Here is a 24,902-nt window from a genome sequence, read left to right as displayed (position 1 = left end):
AAATAGTCATGACAGAAATATAATAGGTAGTATAAGAGGTAATTCCGTCCAGCTATTGTATACCTATAAAAAGCATGGAAGTTTACTTCTTCTAACATAGATATAAAGATTTTTCAATCAATGATTTCAATTGAATGCCACAAATTACATTTAAACTTAAGATCAAACGGAACCGGATCTTTACTTGTTCTGTAGCTACGATGGGCCTCTGGCCTCGTAAATACCTTTGTCTTCTGGTTTGTTTTTTCCGAGACAGGAGGTGGGACCCATAGGTCGGCTGCCTAGATCAGGGTATCAGAGTGGCGTAAAGGACGTTTCCTTTAATGTTCGTGGAAGGGAGGGTAGGCAGCATGGCTGCACCCTCATGCAAAACAGGGAATTTTAGCTTATTTTTCCAGCAAATATGGATTGATGTCACATTTGAATGCAGGGCTAAACCTTATTTAAGGTAAAAAGCAAACAAACCAGAGCCACATGAACAACTGTAACAACGGTTAATATAGGGGCGACATAGCTCAGGAGGTAAGACCGATTGTCTGGCAGTCGGAGGGTTGCCGGTTCAAACCCCGCCCTGGGCATGTCGAAGTGTCCTTGAGCAAGACACCTAACCCCTAACTGCTCTGGCGAATGAGAGGCATCAATTGTAAAGCGCTTTGGATAAAAGCACTATATAAATGCAGTCCATAATAAAAATGGTTAATCTAATACCTTTGTCCTTCATATAATAACTTTGTCCTCTTTACTGTAATAAATGCTGGTTAACCTGTTTGACCTTTACCAGTCTGGCTTTTGATCCGAGCACTCAACAGAAACTGCCCTCCTGGCTCTGACGGAGGCACTTGCCACTGCCTGATCCTACTAAAACTGTCTGAAGCATTCGACACGGTTGACCACAAACTACTCATCTCCACCTTGGCTGAGATAGCCATTTCTGGAACTGCCCTGTCTTGGTTTGCTTCCTATCTTTCAGATAGGTCCTACCAGGTCACCTGGATGGGGTCTGTCTCTGCACCTCATCCCCTTTTCACAGGAGGCCCACAGGGATCTGTACTGGGGCCTCTGCTGTTCTCCATTTACACCAAATCTCTTGGTTCGGTCATTAATTTACATGGCTTCTCTTATCACTGCTATGCTGATGATAGACAACTCTTCCCTTTCCCTCCCTCTTCCATTACGGTTAATGAGAGAATATCTTCCAACCTGGGTGACATCTCAACTTGGTTGGCCAGCCATCACCTGAAGCTCAGCCTCAAAAAGACTGAGCTGCTGTTCATCCATCACAAGACCTCCCTACTGCGGGAGCTTTAATCACTGCTGGCGGCACCACAGTGACTGCCTCTCACTCCGCAAAGAGCCTGGGGGTGGTCCTGGATGACCAGCTGGACTTCAAGGAGCACGTCAAGGCAACATCATAGTCCTGCAGATTTCTCCTGTATAACATCTGGATGATTCGACCATACCTGATTATGCACTCCACCCAGCTACTTGTCCAGGCTACGGTGACCTCCCGTCTTGACTTCTGCAACTCCTTCCTTGTAAGCCAGCCAGCTTGTGCCATACAGCCACTACAGATGATTCAGAATGCTGCTGTTTATCTTCAACGTTCCTACGTTCTCTCACATCACTCCCCTGCTGAGGTCACTCCACTGGCTACCGATCGCCGCCAGGATCAGGTTCAAAGTCCTGACCCTTGCCTGCACTGCAGCCAAAAGAACAGCTCCCGTCTACCTATAGGACCACGATTCAATCCTACACGGCAGCTTGACCACTCCACTCTGCGGCAGCAGGGTGACTTGCACTCCCTCGGGGTGAATGGATCTCCCTACCACAGATCTTCTCCACACTAGCTCCCCAGTATTGGAATGAACTCCCTGTTCCTCTACAAACCACTCAGGCATTGCCCACCTTCTGCCGTAGTCTGAAAATGCATCTCTTCAGTCTGTACCTGGACTAACTATCACTACTTATTACATCACATTACATTACAGGCATTTAGCAGACGCTCTTATCCAGATCGACTTACACATGGCATTTTACATCGTATCCATTTATACAGCTGGATATGTACTGAAGCAATTCAGGTTAAGTACCTTGGTACAACGGCAGTGTCCTACCCAGGAATCAAACCTGCGACCTTTCGGTTACAAGCCCAGTTCCTTACCCACTGTGCTACACTGCCACCACTCCCAGGGCACTCTCTGCAGGGCACTCCCAATCTAGGATCACTTATCACTTGTACCCTTCTACCTCATTCCTGTAGCACATTGTTACTCATTACGCGGCTCGTGAGACTTTGTTTTGCGGCTCATATATAATATATATACTGATAACAATAAGAATATAGCTATAACTTACTTCTATATGTTCCATGTATGTCCTGATTTAGCACATTGAAATGAATTATCCAGCAGATGGCAGCATACTGAAGATACGTCAAAGAACGTAGTCGTATAGTCTATGTGTGTAGCTTTGCATTTGCGAATGGTTTTGCAAGTTTAGCACGTAAGCCTAAATTCGATATTCCATAATGCCGTTTGATATAAGGTAATATCAAATATTGTCTCGGCCTCTGCCCACTCAAAATGGACAGATTTACAATTAGAAAAAATCAGAACGAGAAAAGTGATTCTTCATTAGCTGACGGTGACGGAGTTATAAACAGGCCTGAGGAGAAAGAGCAACGTGAGGAAAGAACGGGGGAAAATGCAGATCAGTTTGGCCGAGAAGCCCAAGACACCGATGCTGCACCAGCAAAGAAAAAGGTGCGGTCAATTCAGGACAAACACCGAAAATTTCAGGATACATGGACTGATGAGTTTTTCTTTGTGCAATACGAATCCACTCCATTCTGCCTAATTTGACAGAAGACTAGTGCCAATTGTTAACAGTCTAACCTTGAACGCCACTTTAGTGCTTTTCACGCCAAGTCAGGTAGCAACCTCAGGACTAATAAAATTAAACAGTTGACACAGACTCTGACTGAGCAGCAAAAAATGATGGCGAGATCAGTCTCTGTTGCCGAGAAATCGACCGAGGCCACTTAGGAGATCGCATGGATTTTAGTTAGGCATAAAAAGGCTTTCACGGATGCTGAAATTGTTAAACAATGCTTTTTGACCTCAGCTGAGATAATGTACCGTGCATAATAATATAATAGTAATAATAATTTCAAAACCTAAAAACCAAGAGCTAAAGAATGCGATGCAGCTCGTTGTGTGAGTCATCAACTATATCGAGGCCAGGGCACTTAATCACTGGGAATTCCGTGCACTTCTGGAGGAATACGAGGCAGAGTACGAGGATCTGGTGATGCACAACTAAGTGAGATGGCTATCGCGTGGCCGGGTGCTTGAACGATTCTGTACTCAACTTCCTCACATCCCTGATTTTCTTGCAAGCAAGGGGAGGGCTGAGCCAAAGCTTGAGGATCCACACTGGATATTACAGCTGACACTCCTCACTGACATCACATCCCAGCTGAATTCCCTTAACCTCCAACTCCAAGGAAAAGGGAAGCACCCAGGTAACATGCTAAGAGCAGTCACTGCTTTCCAGCACAAGATCACCACTCTCTTCATACCCGACAGAGAAGTTCTTCACTTTCCCAATCTAAGAGCCTGCACAACTGATAACCCTGATCTACTGCAACATTTTGACTATGATGAATTTGTAGGCATATGGGAGGAAATAAGAAATGAATTTGAAAGGAGATTTCAAGATGTTGTGGGGTATAGGGAGCTTTTCAATTTCATTGAGAACCCTTTTAATGTGCCATTGTCAAGCCTTACACCTGCTCTGAAAAACCTTTGTCCAGACCTTGCTGTAATACAGAGTGAGATTCCTGAGCTGCAGGTCAACGATGTACTGAAAACTGAGCTCAGATCAGGCGTTGCTCATTTCTGGAGCATGGTCCCAGCCTCAGATTATCCACATTTAAAGCTCTGTGTGCAGAAGGTAATGAGCTTTTTTGTGCACACTTACTCATGTGAGGCAAAATTTTCTATAATGAGCATTGTCAAAAGAAAAGATAGAAGTAGACTTACAGATGTGCATCTTGATTGTTTGACTAGGATTGCAACCACTAACTACAAGTTTTGCATGGAGAAAGTCAAGGGACAGCTAAAACACATGAGAGCCTCAACATATTGATACAAATATAACCGAGAAAAAGACGTTTTTCATCTCTATTAGTAGGCTAATACATTTATGTGAACTTTTTTTATTTCATGTTGATAATGCTTATCTATAATTGCATATGTACACACATACATAAGATGAGTTCCACTCCCAGCCTTACACACTCACACACAAGTATTATATCTTTTAATAATGCAATGCAATAATGAATTGAGAATAAAACGAGATGTAAGGATGTAAAGCATGGTACTGTATTTTTTTTAAACATACACAAAGATGAGAGTGAGATATCTTGAGAGTGATGATAAAAAAAAAAACATCTGAGTTATATCTGCAATCTCTGTGGCTCTTTGAGTAATGGTCTTACTCATAAGTGGCTCTCCTAAGAAAATTAGTGAGTACCACTGAACCACGGCATCAACTGGAATTACACTGCATCGCCATCTAGTGGCTGTATGAGAACACCACAACTGATTATTGCCACTAACTTTTACTGCTGGTAGACACTAGATTTTTAAAAACGTGGTGTCTTTTGAAAATTCCACACATTGCACCTATGTTCTGTGTGTCCTTGCCCTATAATCCATCCATTCATTTTATTCTCGCAGGCTAATTATCTAACAGGCTAATTATTGCATTGCATTTAATTATTATTGTAACAATGATAATAATAATGATAATAAAAGCCTGATATATTAAGTCATTTTTTTCTTTTAGAACCCCTTATCAACATGTTTGGTAGACCTTGTGGAGTAATATAAACTGCACAAAAAATGTAATAAGTCAGGGTATTTGAAAGAATTAGAATACGTATCTAAGAAATACTCCTGTAAATGATGTTATCCTTTAGATGATAGGAGCTAGAGCCAGAACATTGATCTCTGAATCAGGCTATTCCACACAGCATGCCTGCTTACAGTGGTATAATATCCAGATTATTACTTGGGACTGGAACCACAGAAAAGTGACTAAACTAAACGAGGTAACACTGCTTCCAAACAGCAGCTCACATTTTGTTCAGATGGACACTCTCCCACCAAGATGTACACACATACCCTGCCGGCCAATAGTTAATGCCCGGCTTTACCAGCAGAATAAAATACCATTTTATTCACATTCCTTTCAGAAACACCACAATCCTGCAGCACACAGGTGTGTGATGAAGGAGTAAAACTCACTTTCATCAAAAGGTCAGTGTGAAAGAGAGTGGGGTAAATGTATGGATTTCATTAGAGTTCATAGCAGGTAGTGAATAATGGAGATGGATGTAGACTGCAATGTTTGACAGACCTGAAACATTTTACTATGCAGGTGGTCAATCTTTTACCATGTCAATCAGACACTCAGCATCCAGTCATCACCTGTGTCCTGATACTACAGACTCCACTGAAACCTTACATTCTGCTCAGGAACCACAAACCTGGCAATCCTCAAAAGGTTTCATCCTGCTTTTATTTGCTTGTTGTGATAGAGGAGTAAGGTATATATGGGCAAAGAAAGAATGCTGGTGGACAGAGGAGTAAACTGAGAGAGAAAGTGCTTTTTAATATTTCACTGAATAGAACCATAATCACAAATTCTATTTAGTTAAGATCACACAGTACACAGCGCTACTCACCCCAGTCTCTGTAGTTTACAGTTTGGACTCATCAGTCCATCACAGAGCAGCTCCACTCCTGAATCTCCCAGGTTATTGTAGCTGAAGTCTAGATCTCTCAGGGGTGAGTTTGATGACTGGAGAGCTGAGGCCACAATATTACAGCAATTCTGTGTGAGTTCACAGTTGTTCAGTCTGCAAAGAAGAGTTAATATATTATAGTATTGTTATATTAGGTATACATGAAGCATGTATCTAATATTGGAAATGTGCCAATGATAGTGTTCAGTAATGAGGAGTGAAATTGAGGATTTTAAGGTTGATGATGCTCTGAGGAAGATGTCTGTGCTACACTCTCCAACTGCAGTATTTTGGACCTGAAAATTAAACATCCTGCTGGACTGAACTCTGACTGTTCTACAGATGTAATTCTGACTCAAATGTCCCCTTTTCTTATACTGTAAGTTCTCTGAATTGGGGCAAAGGGCTCCTCTACCTTTTCTATAATCTGTTATCTGGGCTTAGCCCTCCCATCCCATTCCAGAAGTGCAGCTGCCATCTTTCAAAATGGACAGTGAATTAACTTGCAAAGCTGTTGAATGCTTGGCACAGCTACCAAAAGGAAAGATGCAAAATGATAATGCACATCTTCCAGAGAGGACAGTGAGTTTGTTTCTTTAGTTTTGGTTTTCTGTGACAAACTACTGTGGCAGACGGCAGGGAGAGGTGAGGGGAGTGGTAATTGAGGGCAGATACGTTGCCGCCCGCTGGCTCCACCCCCGAGCCTTATATGGACTTCCTGCCCCAACGAGGCAAGCCTGGGCCTAATTAAGCCATTAAGGGCAGAGGGATAAAAGGGGAAGCGGAGTGCACAAACGGCGCAAAGTACCGTGAGGGAAACGCGTGTTGTGGAGAGTAAGTGAGAGCGAAAAATATCTGTGTGATTACCTGTTGTGACCCGGACTGTTTGACAAACCCCGCTGTGTACTGAACTGTTTTGGCTGAGGACCTGGTTTTTGGATATCCCTGGATTACGGAAAAGGACAACGAGAACGGATTGTGGACTTTGGATTGGTTGCTGAATTTCCCCTTCCCCTCCTTGTGTAAATTTTCCCTAAATAAATCCCCCAATTTCACTCCAGTTGTGTTTTCGTGTGATTGTTTAGTTATTGAATTGGTGACGTGGAAACCCCACACCCGTGAGCCTGCCACACTACCCACAGCATTGCAATCTAAAATACAGTTAATAGTAGATTCACTTTAGAAGCAGAAAGACAAGGAAGTGATCTGTTCACATATAACCAGCTGTGTGTCCGGTCTTCTGGTATTACATATGACAGGTAGAGAAACAAGGTATTCCAAAGGTCTGTGGGAACACCTGTTAATGATACCTTTGAGTTTATTTTGTTGAGATTGTGATACATTTGATGACAGTGCCCAATGAGACACCATTCAGTCTGTTCTGGGCTCTAGGAAACTTCAGAATCCCTGTACAGGTGAGGCTTTAGCCTGAGACAAGCCTCAGAATTAACTCAAGAACAGGCGCTGGGGTTAGAGGCAAATTTAACAGTTCCCTGGGAAGACCTCACTCTGGCACCCATTATATCCTACGATTCCTCTACCTTCCTATTTGCACTCTATCTACAGGCACTATGCTGGAGATTCTGGGTCAGACTATAAGAGAATAAAGCAGAGAGCAGGGTGGTGCTACGGTGGTACATTTACTGCCTGCCCTGGTCACCCAACATAGAAACACAAACATTTAATTCATAACTTGAATCATGCTAATTAGGGCTTGTAGTCTGGCTTGGAGCGACGCTAGCGTCGCTCGCTCCCAGTTTGTGTCATTGTATCCCTATCCTTCTACCATCACCCTTCCTCTCTCTACTCCCTGTCCTCACTGCTATGCTATGTGCCCATCCCATCCCAACCTGTTCTCTCCCCTTCAGAACTCGCTTCTGCAGGCGAGGCCCCCCGCGGCGACGGAACCCCTCCAACCTTCGCTATCCCTCATTGACCCCCTGTGACAACTTCACGGTCGCAGGAGGGCTATGGAACTGCCAGTCTGCTACGCGGAAGGCTGACTTCATTTCAGCCTACGCGTCCCTCCTCTCTTTACATTTCCTTGCCCTCACTGAGACCTGGATCACACCAGGCAACACTGCAACCCCTGCAGCCCTCTCCTCCTCCTTCTCCTTCTCTGACACCCCCCGCCCATCTGGCCGTGGTGGGGGCACAGGTTTGCTGATCTCTCCCTCCTGGAAATTCTCTGTTCTCCCCCTCTCTCACCTCTCCATCTCTACCTTTGAATACCACTCTGTCTCAATCACCTATCCTGTTAACTTGTATATTGTAGTTATCTATCGCCCTCCAGGGCCCCTGGGAAGCTTCCTTGATGAGCTCGACACCCTGCTGAGCTCCTTCCCAGAGGATGGCACCCCACTGATCCTCCTGGGAGACTTCAACATCCACCTTGATGCCTCCCACTCCGCAGCCTTCCTGCCTCTACTTCACTCATTCGATCTCTCCCTAATGCACTCCCCACCAACACACAAAGCTGGCAATCTCCTAGACCTGGTTATCCTGAGGAATTGCTCCTCTTCCAATCCCACAGTGACCCCTCTGCACCAGTCTGACCACCACTTCATTTCCTTCTCCCTCCCTCTTACTCCCCTCCCTCCCTCCCCTCCATCCACTCCCACTGTCATGGTCCGCCGTAATCTCCGCTCCCTCTCCCCCTCCTCTCTCGCTTCCAGTGTCACTGCTTCACTCCCCACTCTTGAATCCTTCTCCAACCTTCCCACTGACTCTGCATCCTCCACTCTGTCTTCCTCGCTCTCCTCAGCACTTGACTCTCTCTGTCCTCTAGTGTCCAGGCAGGCACGCTCGTCCCCTCCCAGTCCGTGGATGTCTGACCCCCTCCGAACCAACCGGGCCAGCCTACGTGCAGCGGAGAGGAAGTGGAGGAAATCCATGGCTCAATCCGACCTGTCTGCCTACCAGTCTCTACTAGCTACATTTTCTACCGCTGTAACCTCTGCCAAAATTAATTATTATCAAACAAAAATCCATAAATCTGCCTCTAACCCTCATCAGCTGTTCTCCATTTTCTCCTCTCTCCTCAGCACTCCTTCCCCACCTCAGTCCTTCCTCGCTGCAGATGACTTTGCAGTTTTCTTCGATGAGAAAATTGCAGACATCCGCAGCTCCTTCACGTCCACCACCACCCTTCCCCACTCCCCCAGCTCTGTTCCCTCCCCTTGTTTCTCCACTTTCTCTCCCCTCACTGACTCTGATGTTTCCCAGCTCCTACTCTCCCACCGCCCTACCACCTGTGCTCTTGACCCCATCCCTTCCTCTCTCCTCCAGACCATCACACCTGACATCCTCCCATATGTCACCTCCCTCGTGAACTCCTCCTTGTCTTCTGGATGTTTCCCCTCTTCTTTCAAGCTGGCCCACGTCACCCCACTGCTGAAAAAGCCCACTCTGGATCCCTCTGTCATCCAGAACTACCGTCCTGTCTCCCTTCTCCCTTTCCTATCCAAAACAATTGAACGAGCTGCTTCTAATCAACTCTCCTCTTTTCTCTCCCTGAACAACCTCCTAGACCCCTACCAGTCTGGCTTCAGACCTGGCCACTCGACAGAGACCGCACTCCTCTCGGTCAATGAGTTGCTTCACGTCGCACAAGCAGCCTCCCATTCATCTGTCCTGATCCTCCTAGACCTTTCTGCTGCCTTTGACACCGTCAACCATCCCATCCTCCTGTCCTCCCTGGCAGCTATGGGGATCTGTGGCACAGCACTTGACTGGATTGAGTCCTACCTCTCCGGTCGCTCCTTCCAAGTCGCCTGGGCTGGTGCAGTATCAGCACCTCGCCCCCTTGCCACAGGAGTTCCCCAGGGCTCTGTCCTTGGTCCCCTCCTATTCTCCCTGTACACCCAATCTCTTGGTCCTGTAATCTCTGCCCATGGGTTGTCCTATCATTGTTATGCCGATGACACCCAACTCTTTCTCTCCTTCCCGCCCTCTGACACTCAGGTCTCTGCTCGCATCTCTGCTTGCCTGAGGGACATCCAGAGCTGGATGGATAACCACCATCTTAAGCTGAACCCAGGCAAGACGGAGATGATCTTCATCCCTGCTCCATCCTCTAACCTTCTTGACTTTTCTATTTCCCTGGGGGACACTGTGGTGTCATCATCACCCACCGCAAAAAACCTTGGAGTGGTGATGGACAACAGACTGTCCCTCTCCCAGAACATCACGGCGGTGAGTCGAACGTGCAGGTTCTTCCTGTACAACATCCGGAGAATCCGCCCCTTCCTCACCACCTACGCAACCCAGCTCCTGGTTCAAGCGATGGTCCTGTCCCGCTTGGACTACTGCAACTCGCTACTGGCTGGTCTGCCAGCATCCGCCATCAGACCCCTGCAGCTCATCCAGAATGCTGCAGCGCGTCTGGTCTACAACCTCCCCAGACATTCCCATGTCACCCCCCTGCTCACTGACCTCCACTGGCTGCCTGTTATGGCTCGCATCAAATTTAAGTCCTTGGTGCTTGCATACCAGGCAGCTAAGGGGTCAGCACCAGGGTACATTCAGAGGATCATCAGACCCTACACACCAGCCAGACCTCTCCGTTCTGCCACCTCTGGACGCTTGGCACCTCCCCCTCTTCGCGTCTGCACTTCCCGCTCCCGTCTGCTGTCTGTCCTGGCCCCTCGCTGGTGGAATGAACTCCCCGTGACGGTCAGAACAGCAGAGAATCTCACCACTTTCAAACGCAGACTGAAGACTCATCTCTTCAGGCTGCACCTCTCCTCCACCCCTCCCTAGCCTATAGTTCAGCTCACTATACCTAGCTAGGATAATTTGATTGTTAGTGTATCTGGCAGGATTGTTTTTGTATGATTAGGTGTGATTCCAGTGCTAGTTTGTACTTGGTAGGATTCTTGCTTGCTGAACAAGCTTACTCTACAGGGTTGGAGTCCTGATCGATGTGGTCACTTCTGGCACTACGATCCTTACTTCACTCTAGTGTTTCTTTTGCGCCTCTACATCATGAAACCTATGCACTTGTTGTACGTCGCTCTGGATAAGAGCGTCTGCTAAATGCCTATAATGTAATGTAATGTAATGTAATAACCAAACATATCCCTCCCAATCCAAACTTAACATAATTTTAATTATGACATTGAAAAGAAGTGCTATCCTATCAAGTGGCTTAAAAGTAAAATATAAAAAGGGGTATAGATAAGTCTCTCCTTTGTTCTCTTCTAATCAGTAATTAATTATGCATAGACCAGGAAGAGGGAACCCCCCTCTTTCAAACACATGGCAGGGATTCAAACAACATTTGTTCTTATAATTAAAACTTAGAATTAAAAGCAAGGAATGTTTTTTCTTCACAAACAGTTTGGCAATTACAGCAATAACTTGAATTAATTCACCAAACTGAGTTTTTGAAGAAAAGGCATGAAGTGCATTTACTAGTCCAAGTCCAAATTAAGGACAAATGTTGATTGAATACAGGCTTTAAAGTGCTGGCTTGTTAAGCAGACATGAGCCTTTGGTCTTGTGTCTCAGCTTTGTCTTTCTTCTCAGCTGTGCGTCTTTGACTTTGAACAGTTTTAATGTGGGAGAGACAAGCTGTGGTTTGGTGTTGTCTTTGTCTTTCATTCATTTCTTTCATGATTATCTTTTACTTCCTTTCCAGGACTGTCTAATATCGTTTTTGTTCATGTAGTTGAGCCTGTGTTATTAAATTAGATGTTAAATTGGGCCCTATTTTCTCAGTCAAGGCACACCTGTCAAACACTAGCAGCAATGCAAGGCTCTGGTGAATTTGGGTATTTCAGTAATTTCTTGACTCCAGGCACTAGCGCAACTGTGGCACAGTTATAAAAGAGGCTCAATAAGAATAAATGGTTCTGTAGGTGTAGTTGGGTTTGGTTTCCTTATTGCCAATCAGATCACCCCATTTATTTCCCTTTAGGAAACACAGCCATATGCTAATTTCACCATGGCTGAAGAGCAAGCGTGTTGTGATCATCTCTACTGAAGGGAGGAGAGTTTTCTCTAGCATAACTAGAAGTCTGTACAATGCTAAATTCCTAGGCCTTGCAGCAGGGCCCCTCCGTCTCCAGGCACCAAACCTCCCAAGGACAACAAGAAGTTAAAAATATTGTATGTATGTGTGTGTGTGTCTATGTGTGTGTCTGGTTTTCTTTAACTCTGTCTCTTATGTAAGCTCTGGAGAGCTTGGCTTTCCTACTTATCCTCCCCCTGCCATCCTGCCAGGGAGGAACCGGCTATGACACCATGCTGCCCAGGACTCTGAAAGCAACCGATCGATAAAGACCAAACTATTATATGTGATATAAAGCTTGTTTATGTAACACTGAAGACTAAGAGGTCACCGTGTGCTTATTCAGTATTCATGCTATATGACTAGACACGGCCAAACATTTACTTTGTTACATCTTACAATATGCATATGTATTAATCATGTACCAATCAGAATTATGTATGTTATTGTTAACCACTTTTTCCTAATAAAAGCATGGACCGGACTTATCCATCTTGTTGTTTGTGCCAATCAGATGTAGAATTATGTATGTTATTGTTAACCACTTTTTGCTAATAGAAGCAGGGACTGGACTTATTCATCTTGTTGTCTGTGCCAATCAGATGTAGAATTATGTATGTTATTGTTAAAACACTTTTTGCTTATGAAAGCAGGGACTGCCCCTGCTTTCTCCAGCTCAGGCTTATCCATCTTGTTGTGTGTAGGTTCCAGACTCTTCCTGCAGAAATAAATCCTATTTCTTACATGGATATACCTCGCCGTGCTGGTTATTCTACGGGGAGAATTTTCTCTGCCCAACATTATGAACAATTACAACTAGTATGAGGACCTCTACAAACCAATGAAGATGAAACTGAATAGTTTAGATTCATTATTTTGTTAATATTTAAACAAAAACAGTGTATTTTCTGTTCATATGCCAGTGCTAAGAGGTATAATAAATGGTTCTGTTCCCAAGAACAGTTCCGCAGGGAGAATATTCCCAGACTGGCCACGAGAAGTCCTTCTCTTCCTGCTCTCTGCCTTCTCTTCCTGCTCTCAACGAAGGCGGACGCTTTTTCCTCTGCTCCCTCCCTGCCCTTATCTGCCCCTGCTTGCTGCTCTCTTGTCTTGTGCTGCGTCTGTCTGAACTATCCGGAGCCTCTCTCTGCATTTCTCTCCGAAACCTAAAAGCATGGATCTGATCAACTGGTCTCTCAACGCAATTGATAGTATTTTCTCGACGAGAAGAACGGGTCAGGGAGAGCCCTCTTGCCCTGACGGAACGTTTGCAGCCGGATACACGATGGACTCCTGGAACGAGTGGAGGGTCGTGTGCCTGTCGATCCTTTCCGTTGAGGATGTTGAAGACGTTTACTTGATTGGAATTATGATAACAGGCTTTCTGCTGTTTGGAGCTGGCAGCATCCTGATTTATCGCAAAATGCCGAGGGCGTTGGCAGCACTAATTGGGAAGCTGCCCGCCATTGAGGGAACGGGCAGGGCTGTCAACACTCAGACTCAAGCGATTTGTGAGCTCAATCGCAAACTGGATGCGATTGGATCGCAAATTCGCATGACGGATACCAACTTGGAGAAGTTGTCGGTTCGGCTCACTGAAATGGGCCACTAATTCGGATGATTGGAACAACGCTGAGAGAACCACAGGACTAAAGGTAGACGAAAAATGCAGAAGTCTGCCTGAACCCAAAACAATCCTTATCCTCATTGGCTCCCCCACATCGGCCTTGGAAGGCTGATATCTCTCCACTCTCCTGGATTGTTATGCAGCCAGATGCTCGGCCCTACCCCCACCTCCCTGCTCCTATGGAACTTTGTCTCTGGATCAGGACTCTTCGAGGTCATCTCCACGGCAACGGCCGTGTCCTCGTCATCAGTATCAGACGGCAGAGACAATGTTGAGACTGTGGTGGAGATGAAGTCCATGGACTTACACACACACGCACATGAAGATAACACACACACCACCTCCTACTCAACGCCTTCTTGGCTCCCACCCCCCCTCCCTCCCCCGTTACAGTGCAGTCTGTTGAGCGTTGATGCGCTGCGCCTGAGCGGCTGCGCCCTCCCCCCAGTGTCTGTGCTGCGACACTTCCCCTCCCCGACACCCTACCCCCTACCACATGTGCAAGTCTTCGAGTTTTTGTTGTAATGTTTGTAATGTTTGTAATGTTTTTATGATGTTGCTATGTGCTGAGGTTTTTCTTCGTTTCAATGAAACGAGTGCCCTCTCGTTTCATTGAAAGGACTGTTTTTCTTCCTCCTCCTTCCTCCTGTTCTCTCATTTCTCATCTAATAAGTTGGCGCCGCAGATGGCTGCCTCGGTGTGTTGACCAAAGCAAATTCCTCGTATGTGTAAATGTACTTGGCAATAAATTCGATTCTGATTCTGATTCTGATTCTGATTCTGAGAAGGAGGCAGCTGGCAGAGACAGCCTCCAGTCGGCATCTCCATCCTGCTGCTGCCGCTACTGTTTCAGCTAGGCAGGCATGGTGCTTGTGCACCAGAGGACAGGAATGAAGCATTTTGTCTGGATTTACTATAGCTTTTTTGTTTGTTTGCTGTCAATTTTTGTTTCATATCACTATTTAAAATGAACAAAAAAATGATTTACGTCAACTAAGTGTCATTCATTTCAGACATGCACTTGATAAGATGAATGAACACTCACTAGTGAAACGGCTCCACAGGCAACCAGTCCCTGCTCTCTCGTGCACTCTATGCTCTGTAATTGCTGTAGGAATCGTCACATGCGACTCTGCTTCTCTCCGTATGAAAGTCCTGTAATGTGTCCTCTGTGACGTCTATGTCACATCCATGGTGTATGGCTATGTAGTGTAGAACACAGCACACCACAAAGAATGCACTGACTTTCTGAGGGCTGTACAGTAATGTACCACCCAATCCATCCAAAATTCTAAAATGCATTTTCAACATTCCATAGGTCCACTCAATGATTGACCCAGCCCAGCCAAACACATGATTAAAAGCAAGTTTCCAGTGCATTCTGGGCTCATCGTAAACACTATCTGAGGGGTGTAAAGCCGGTCTCCCTCCTACCTCATTCAAGTAGCTTACACAATTAACTCCACTGCCCAAATAGCTGGCATTGAACTGCATAACTGAATACAGCTTTCCTTTAAAATAGTTAAACTGAAATAAACAAAATATTTCTTGTATCTGTATTATGTGTTTATGGATTCACATGTGTGGCACAGTTATAATGCCAAAATAGCACGAGTTAAAACCTGGTATGGGTTGGTTTAACTGCAAACACATTATTCAACACCAAACTAACACAGTGCCAAATGTATCTATTGGCACATCCCCGACTGCACCAACAAACCCATGTTGACACAACCAGATTAACATTACATTACATTACAGGCATTTAGCAGACGCTCTTATCCACAGCGACGTACAACAATTAACCACAGACCATAAAACTAATAACCCTGGTGAAAGTGAAAAATATGACACAAGCAATTCCAGGTGTGTTAAGATCACACAGTACACAGCACTACTTACCCCAGTCTCTGTAGTTTACCGTTTGGACTCCTCAGTCCAGCACAGAGCAGCTTCACTCCTGAATCTCCCAGGTTATTGTAGCTGAGGTCCAGATTTCTCAGGGGTGAGTTTGATGACTGGAGAGCTGAGGCCACAATATTACAGCAATTCTGTGTGAGTTCACAGTTGTTCAGTCTGCAAAGAAGAGTTAATATATTATAGTATTGTTATATTAGGTATACATGAAGCATGTATCTAATAGGGGAAATGTGCCAATGATAGTGTTCAGTAATGAGGAGTGAAATTGAGGATTTTAAGGTTGATGATGCTCTGAGGAAGATGTCTGTGCTACACTCTCCAACTGCAGTATTTTGAAGAGCAAGCGTGTTGTGATCATCTCTACTGAAGGGAGGAGAGTTTTCTCTAGCATAACTAGAAGTCTGTACAACACTAAATTCCTAGGCCTTGCAGCAGGGCCCCTCCGTCTCCAGGCACCAAACCTCCCAAGGACAACAAGAAGTTAAAAATATTGTATGTATGTGTGTGTGTGTCTATGTGTGTGTCTGGTTTTCTTTAACTCTGTCTCTTATGTAAGCTCTGGAGAGCATGGCTTTCCTACTTATCCTCCCCCTGCCATCCTGCCAGGGAGGAACCGGCTATGACACCATGCTGCCCAGGACTCTGAAAGCAACCGATCGATAAAGACCAAACTATTATATGTGATATAAAGCTTGTTTATGTAACACTGAAGACTAAGAGGTCACCGTGTGCTTATTCAGTATTCATGCTATATGACTAGACACGGCCAAACATTTACTTTGTTACATCTTACAATATGCATATGTATTAATCATGTACCAATCAGAATTATGTATGTTATTGTTAACCACTTTTTCCTAATAAAAGCATGGACCGGACTTATCCATCTTGTTGTTTGTGCCAATCAGATGTAGAATTATGTATGTTATTGTGAACCACTTTTTGCTAATAGAAGCAGGGACTGGACTTATTCATCTTGTTGTCTGTGCCAATCAGATGTAGAATTATGTATGTTATTGTTAAAACACTTTTTGCTTATGAAAGCAGGGACTGCCCCTGCTTTCTCCAGCTCAGGCTTATCCATCTTGTTGTGTGTAGGTTCCGGACTCTTTCTGCAGAAATAAATCCTATTTCTTACATGGATATACCTCGCCGTGCTGGTTATTCTACGGGGAGAATTTTCTCTGCCCAACATTATGAACAATTACAACCATTATGAGGACCTCTACAAACCAATGAAGATGAAACTGAATAGTTTAGATTCATTATTGTGTTAATATTTAAACAAAAACAGTGTATGTTCTGTTCATATGCCAGTGCTAAGAGGCATAATAAATGGTTCTGTAGGAATTAAGCATTTTGTCTGGATTTACTAGAGCTTTTTTGTTTCTTTGCTGTCAATTTTTGTTTAATACCACTATTTAAAATAAACAAAAAAATTATTTACTTCAACTAAGTGTCATTCATTTCAGACATGCACTTGATAAGATGAACGTACACTCACTAGTGAAACGGCTCCACAGGCAACCAGTCCCTGCTCTCTCGTACACTCTGTGCTCTGTAATATCTGTAGTGATTGTCACATGCGACTCTGCTTCTCTGCGTATGAAAGTCCTGTAATGTGTCCTCTGTGAGGGTCTATGTCACATCCATGGTGTATGGCTATGTAGTGTAGAACACAGCACACCACAAAGAATGCACTGACTTTCTGAGGGCTGTACAGTGATGTACTACCCAATCCATCCAAAATTCTAAAATGCATTTTCAACATTCCAAAGGTCCACTCAATCATTGACCCAGCCCAGCCAAACACATTATTAAAAGCAAGTTTCCAGTGTGTTCTGGGCTCATTGTAAACACTATCTGAGGGGTGTAAAGCCGGTCTCCCTCCTACCTCATTCAAGTAGTTTACACAGTTAACTCCACTGCCTAAATAGCCAGCATTGGACTGCATAACTGAATACAGCTTTCCTTTCAAAAAGTTAAACTGAAATCAACAAACTATTTCTTGTATCTGTGTTATGTGTGTACGGATTCACATGTGTGGCACAGTTATAATCCCAAAATAGCACGAGTTAAAACCTGGTATGGGTTGGTTTGACTGCAAACACATTACTCAACACCAAACTCACATAGTGAAAGTTTCTATTGACACATCCCTGATTGCACCAACAAACCCATGTTGACACAAGCAGATTAACCGCAGACCATAAAACTAACAACCATGGTGAAAGTGAAAAATATGACACTAGCAATCCCAACTGCGTTTGTGTCTATGCTGTCACCAAAATAGGGCCCCTTTTCTTAATACTGAAACTTAATATAGCATCTCTTCATTTTAATCTGCTTGAATTGTATGTTCTGACAAAGGTTGATCCATCAGATTACTCTGCATATGAATGAACTCCTTATTTATTTCACAATTGCCATCTTTGCAAATAATTAGTAAATGTATTAAATCAGTAAATAGTAATAGTAAATAAAATATATGGTAAGTGATGAGGTTTTGCATTTGATGTTGCTTATGTTCTGGATATAAGACATTAAATAAGGGCACCAGTTGAAACTTCTGATTCAGAAATCTTTTTTTAACCAAATTTTCTCCTGCCCAGAAATCTTTATTCTCACTAGAAATAGAAAGTGGGTAAATATGCTGTCAATCATCTACATTATTAATGACGTAATACTTACTTGGCCTTCCTGCAGTTCCTGATTACTGGTAGCAGTCTCTGATGACCTGCTGCTGATGTGTTGTAGGTCTTCAAGTCAAACTCATCCAGGATCTCCTCTGACATCAGTAACACAAAGGCCAGAGCTGAACACTGGTCTGGTTCCAGCTTTGTAGCAGAAAGTCTTCCTGATCTCAGGGAATTCTGGATTTCCTTCACTAGAGAGCTGTCATTCAGTTCATTGAGACAGTGAAACAGATTGATGGTCCTCTCTGCTGATGATTCCTCTGTGATCCTCTCCTTAATGTACTGGATTGTTTTATTAATGCTCCGTGATCTGCTTTCTGTCCGTGTCTGTAGTCTTTTAAAGAGAGTCAAAACAGAATTTGTTTTGTGCCTTCCTCCATCAGATCTGCTTCCTGTCTGTGTCAGTAGTCCTCCTAAAAGAGTCTGAATGGAGTCCAGAGAGAGGCCAAGAAGGAATCGGAGGAAAAGGTCCAGGTGTCCATTCTTACTCTCTAAGGCCTGATCCACTGCACTCCTGTGTAACTCAGACAGCTGCACTCTGTCACTGCGAGGTTTTGATTTTTCTGCTCTGAGTACATTTCTGTTCTCATTTACACATGAATGAAACACAAACAAGGCAGCCAGATACTCCTGAATGCTCAGATGCACAAAGCAGTAGACCTTCTCCTGGTACAACCCACACTCCTCTTTAAAGATCTCTGTGCACATCCCAGAGTACACTGAAGCTTCACTGACATCAATGCTACTCTCTCTCAGGTCTTCTTCATAGAATATAAGATTGCCCTTTTCCAGCTGTAGAAAAGCCAGCTTCCCCAGTTTCAGGATGATTTCTGTATCTGATGCTGACATCTTCTTTGAGTTTGTCACATTGGTGCTATGATACTTCTGATTCGTTACATTTGTCTGAATTAGCTGGAAGTGTGTGTACATTTCAGTCAGAGTTTTGGGCAGATCTCCACTCTCGGCTTTACCCAACATTGTCTCCAGAACAGTAGCAGAAATCCAGCAGAAGACTGGTATGTGACACATGATGTAGAGACTCCTGGATGACTTTATGTGTGAGATAATTCTGCTGGCCTGGTTCTGATCTCTGATTCTCTTCCTGAAGTACTCCTCCTTCTGTGGGTCATTGAACCCTCGTACCTCTGTCACCTGGTGGACGCACTCAGGGGGGATCTGATTGGCTGCTGCTGGTCGGGAGGTTATCCAGAGGAGAGCAGTGGGAAGCAGATTCCCCTTAATGAGGTTGGTCAGCAGCACATCCACTGATGATGACCCTGTTATATCACAGCACTTCTTATTGCTTCGGAAATCTAGAGGAAGTCGACACTCATCCAGACCATCAAAGATAAATAAAACTTTGACTTCTTCACCATCAACACTTTTGATCTCTTTTAGTTGTGGAAAGTAGTGCTGCAGAAGTTGCATCAGACTGAATGCTCTTTTCTTCTTCAAGTTCAGATCTCGGAAAGGAAGGGTGAAGATGAAATCAACGTCCTGATTGGCTTTTCCTTCTGCCCAGTCCAGAATGAACTTCTGCACAGAGACGGTTTTCCCAATGCCAGCGATGCCCTTTGTAAGCACAGTTCTGGGTTTCTTTTGTCCAGGTAAAGGCTTAAAGATGTCATTGCAGAGGATTGCAGTCTCCTGTGTGGTTTGTCTCTTGGATGCTGTCTCAATCTGTCTGACCTCGTGTTCATTATTGACCCCCCCACTTCCCCCCTCTGTGATGTAGAGCTCTGTATAGATCTCATTGAGGAGGGTTGAGTGGTCTTGCTTTGCTAAACCTTCAAATATGCATTCAAACTTCCTCTTCAGATGAGTTTTCAGTGCCTGCTGGGCTCTTTTTATGGATTCATCTGAAAAGAGGAAATATGATAAATAACTGTTTAAAATAAGATTAAAATTTCCCTTTCAATTAACAGATTTTAAGAAGAAACAATCAATAAAAATATTAGTGCACTCAGTGTTCACAGTATCTTACACATACTGTATCATAGTGTTACATACTTCTATCAGTATGTTACACACCTCACATAGTAATACACGCCTTTATCACAGTGTGTAACACTGTATTCCATACATTCCATACTCACACAGTATTACATACATTCCATCCTTGAAATTGAATTTCTTGCTGCACGAGCATCAGTGTCACTGTCACTCTCGCTATAATCGTTTTTGATTGAATGAACACAAATGGGGTTTTTTTTTTATTATGGTGAAAAGGAGAACGCACTTTTTCGATTCTGAGTTCCCAACCTACTGCCAGTGTCTGATGATGTGTAGCTATCCCTCCAACAAGAGTGACTAGCTACACGGAAGAGGGAAGCTAATTTTTGGAATCATATTAAAGGAAACTGCTGTTATTTTCTGGCAAGTTAACAATTTATATGTTGCTATTTGATTATAGCTGAAGCATTTCTGACATTGAACATGAAAAATGAACTGTAAAAATATGTTTTCTGAAAAATCGCCAAAACGGGATTGACCAGAGTCTTACACAGGTTTTATATTGCAGACTTACAATATGACAAGAGAGTTAGGGATCGGATCCATAAAAATACTTGAATGGCGACTACGCTGACTACTATCCTAAAGTATGATACCCGATACCAGACCACTATTAGCTGGGAATTTATTTTTCCCAAATAGCGTACAAATTATATCTCAAAACCACAGAGCTAAGCGCTCCTCTAAAGATGGCCAGTCACCCCAAAATACAACGTAGTGTGACATCAAGTACAATTTCTCAATGCAGAATGATGGAAGCTGTCTCTGAGGAAAAAACATAGATAAAAAGTTACAATCTGCTGCCTCCTACTGTCAGAACCTCTGCTGTAGAGGCAAATGCATCAAATGAAACCCTAAATCACTGTATTGAAAACGCAGGTGCCAGACCAGGTAACATTAAACGTAGGTTAATAAGACATAGGAAAAATGATTTCATGAATCAAAACATAGTTACCCATTCTTACTCTTACAAACAGCATGAATCCCACCACCCCTACCTAAGGGACAGTGAAGTCAATTAAACTGAAAAAATGCTTTTATGATTAAAAAATTGTTTCTCATCTTGATTATTAACTACTGTATTCAATGAACCCCTAATGGAAAAAAAAAACTACATAATGCTAGCCTAAAATGTTTTGATGTTTTTTTGTTTGTTAATATTTTTTTCTTTCCTCTTTAGCTGTATGTTTGATTTGCATAAGCTTAGGTAAAGAAAAGAAAAAACTGAAAAGCTTCCAGGGGTGTAATACATCTTCAGCCATTATGCTTTATTCAAACTTCCACAAGTTTTATTTTGTAAAGACAAGCTCCTGCACATGAGCTGGGGGAAGTCTGGTTGGGGAGACACAACATCCCTTGCTATGTTGAAAGTTGCTTGAAACACTCGTTGGGGGGCAGGTCAGATATTTTAGAGTCACATGAGCCAGTGCTAGGTGTGTCATTAGCCAACAACCTGTAATGTTTTAACTCTAGTAAGGCCTTGTTGTTTTGCTGCGTACTACCGCTTACAAAACTGTACATTGCAAAACTATTTTCTTGAAGTAAAGTACACAACTGAATCAATTTTAACATTTGTATTTCTAACTTTTAGCGGTTTTGTTATATAGGCTAAGGAAAAATGAATCGAGGCATATTACAGGAACACTGAGAAAAGCGCTAAAATGTGCATGACAAAATGCGAAACAGAAAAAGTAGTTAAAGAAATACAAAGTGCAATATGCACTGTCACTCTCCTCTTATCAATTCCACAGAGAACGTGCAGCTTTGGTGGTTTGCTGGAACCGCACACACACAAATCGGATATATTTCACTCAGTTGTCATGTAGCTATTTTATTTAGTTTATTCAAAGTCTCAGTTTCAGAGAAAACACAAAAATATATTGATGGCGTTACATCCATGGAGTTCTAAGCCTATCATTTATATAACTACAGCGTCTGCAATTGTTCATCCCCACCCTAAAGGCTTTATCAACGTCATCACAGTTTCAGTGAATGAATTCTACATGATTGTATGTGTGAAAGTACTTTCAACAGCACTTTATTGGGAAATTCTTCTCAAAGTAAAGGTCATTCAGTTGTTCAATAGGGTGCAGAGTAGACAGCGACACGTTCGCACCTGGGTCAAAGCACCTGTTGTTGTCTCTTGTCTAGCGGGGGGCTTTGTGAAGAAAATGGCACAGACTGCCTGTATTTCTGTACTGAGTTGATTTTTATTTTATTTTAAAAACAGTTATTTAAGCACAAATATTTAGGAAAGTCATGGAAGGGGGATGATATAGGCATTTATGTTATAGGTGCTGGAGTAATTTTAATTATAAAGTCCCCAATGCATGATTGACACGCTCTGGTCTATCTAGTCTTAAAGGAAACTCTCACTACAAATGTGTGTGTGTCTAACTGAGAAACTTGGTGCTGACTTGTGAGAAAATCACATAAAAGAGAAAATAGATCCGAATCTGAATAATATAGGCCAAATTCGAGAGGAGAAAACATTCGGGGAGAATGCATTATTCGAGTGTTGACAAATGTGGTATTTGTATTCGCCACCATCCCTAAGTGACGTTGAATGAGGGTTCATTATTGGGGCACGGATGGCAGGAGCATCAGTCTCAAAGACTGCTCAACTGCCTAGTGTTTCAATAGGAACAGTGACCAAAGTGATACCTGCATTTGGATCTATGGGAAAGACATCAGTAAATAGGGTCAGAAATTGGGGTCGAAAGCGCACATTTGATGACTGTGATGATCGTGCATTAGTGCGTAAGGAAAAACAGAAGGGCAACTTTTCCTCAGGTGACTGAGAATGTCAATGCAGGATGTAATCACACAGCCAGCAAGAACAGTCCATCAACAACTACATAGAGAGGGATATTATAGTAGGGCTACAGTGCACAAACCCTAAATGCCAATTTGAGAGTTCTGTGGTGCAAAACCCATTGGCACTGGTCTACAGAGATGCGGAAAAAAGTGATATGGTAAGAAGAGTCATCCTTCACCATATTCTCGACAAGTGGGCGAGTGCATGTGTGGCATACACCAAGAGAACGGTACAGGCCTGAATGCTTGACCCCTACAGTGAGGGGGTCTGGTGGCTCTGTTATGCTGTGGGGGTTGGTCCACCTGTCCCCTTAAAGGGAAGGATCACTGCAAATCAATACAAAGTTAATGTGAGTGATCACCGTTATCCTACGATGAAACATTTTTATCCTGATGGGAGTGGTCTCTTCCAGGACGACAATGCCCCCATCCACAATGACACGAGGGGTCACTGAATGGTTGATGAACATGAAGATGATGTGAATCATATGCTGTGGCCATTGCAGTCACCAGATCTCAACCCAATTGAACACCTATTGGTGATTTTGGACTGATGTGTTAGACAGCGCTCTCCACCGCCATCATCAAAAATGAGGGAATACTTTCGGAAGAATGGTGTTCCATACCTCCAGTAGGGTTCCAGATACCTGTAGAATTTATGCCAAGGCACACTGAAGCTGTTCTGTCGGCTCGTGGCTGCCCACCTAACTAAGAGACTTCATGTTGGTTTTTCCTTTAATTTGTGCCCGTCTGTATATACACACATACAGATATATATATATATATATATATATATAGTATCTGCTATTGGGATTGCTTAACTGCTCTGCTACAGGTGAATTAATCTTTTATCATTATATATATATATATATATATATTGTACGATATGTAGTGTTTAGATTATGGCCTTCGAGAGGGAAACAGTGAATAAGAATGTGGCCTGGCCCCCCCATCACAAGCATCAAAGCAAATGTGATTGGGGCAATTCAAAATCCACTGATACCCTAATCTAGGTAGACAATCTATGGGTCTCACCCCTGCATAGCGACGAGCCTAACAATTCCATTTCCCATGTCCTCTTTAAGTTTGAATGCAATCTTTAGGTAGGCCAGTCCTTTTTATAAATGAGTCTGACCCCCCTTCCCTTCTCTCCTACACCTTAACTCGGCATCACCCAATCAGGGCAAACATCATCAAGCCATGCTGGGTAAGGCATTTAAGAGAGAATGGAGGAAGTTGTGTCGCGTTTTGTTTTGGAGTATTGAAGAAGAAGAGTTTTTCTCTTTTTATTTTTGTGGTGGTTCCTTGGTTGTGTGTTTTTAGTTGGTTTCCTTTCATCCTGTAGGGGCTATTTTCCACACTGCAGACGCAGTACAAATGTGCTTCCCACGACGAAGGAGGATAAAGAGGTCGTCATATTCTCGGTTTGCACATCTGCAGGCGCACAAGTAGGACTCAAACACCCCGTTGCAGGGTCATGCTTTTGCTTTTGGAACAAGCTTCTTTACAGCGTGAGACACCCGGAAGTACTTCTAATCTAATACTTTTATACTGACTGCTGAGTTTGATTCCTGGATACAAACTCAGGGCAGTCTGTCTAATGGGACAATGGTCTAGTTACTGGTATTTGAGCACAAGATTCTGCCTTTAAACCCCCCCTCAGGGACATTTAATCTTGTTCATTTACTTGTCATTGTAATCACAGCTTGAGGCAATATTTTAATAAATTTAAATGTAAAATAAATAAATGTTATTGGCCTTTTATATAAAGTATCTAATATTGTCAATGTAAAACAGTATTATGAAAGTGTAGATGCTGTAAATCAGAACATTGCTCACTGTTAGATTTGCTATCTAAACTCGTTTCAAAATTCAAATTGACACAATTAGAAAGTAGCAATGAAAGAAAGATCTTACTGCGCTCATCTCTTTCCAGTGAATCAGCGAGATTCTTCTGCTTCGTGTTCCTCAAGATGTCGAGTGTGATCTTCAGAGACCTCT

At 43.3% G+C, this 24,902-nt stretch overlaps 1 protein-coding gene across 1 annotated transcript in view; it reads right to left on the bottom strand.

The window, feature by feature from the left end:
• Positions 1 to 21,983, bottom strand: part of LOC118215534 (NLR family CARD domain-containing protein 3-like) — a 68,178-nt gene extending 46,195 nt beyond the window's left edge. The window contains exons 1-3 of the mRNA XM_035396428.1: positions 21,978 to 21,983; positions 18,426 to 19,883; positions 18,067 to 18,353 (exon numbers count right to left, since the gene is read on the bottom strand). Coding sequence (XP_035252319.1) covers positions 18,067 to 18,353; positions 18,426 to 19,883; positions 21,978 to 21,983 — 1,751 coding nt within the window. The remainder of the gene's footprint in view (positions 1 to 18,066; positions 18,354 to 18,425; positions 19,884 to 21,977) is intronic.
• Between the last annotated feature and the right edge of the window lie 2,919 nt (positions 21,984 to 24,902).

This window comes from Anguilla anguilla, chromosome 16, assembly GCF_013347855.1.
Source record: "Anguilla anguilla isolate fAngAng1 chromosome 16, fAngAng1.pri, whole genome shotgun sequence".
Taxonomy (NCBI): domain Eukaryota; kingdom Metazoa; phylum Chordata; class Actinopteri; order Anguilliformes; family Anguillidae; genus Anguilla; species Anguilla anguilla.
The sequence above is the reverse complement of the archived record's forward strand: the minus strand, read 5'-3'. Positions and strand labels throughout refer to the sequence as shown.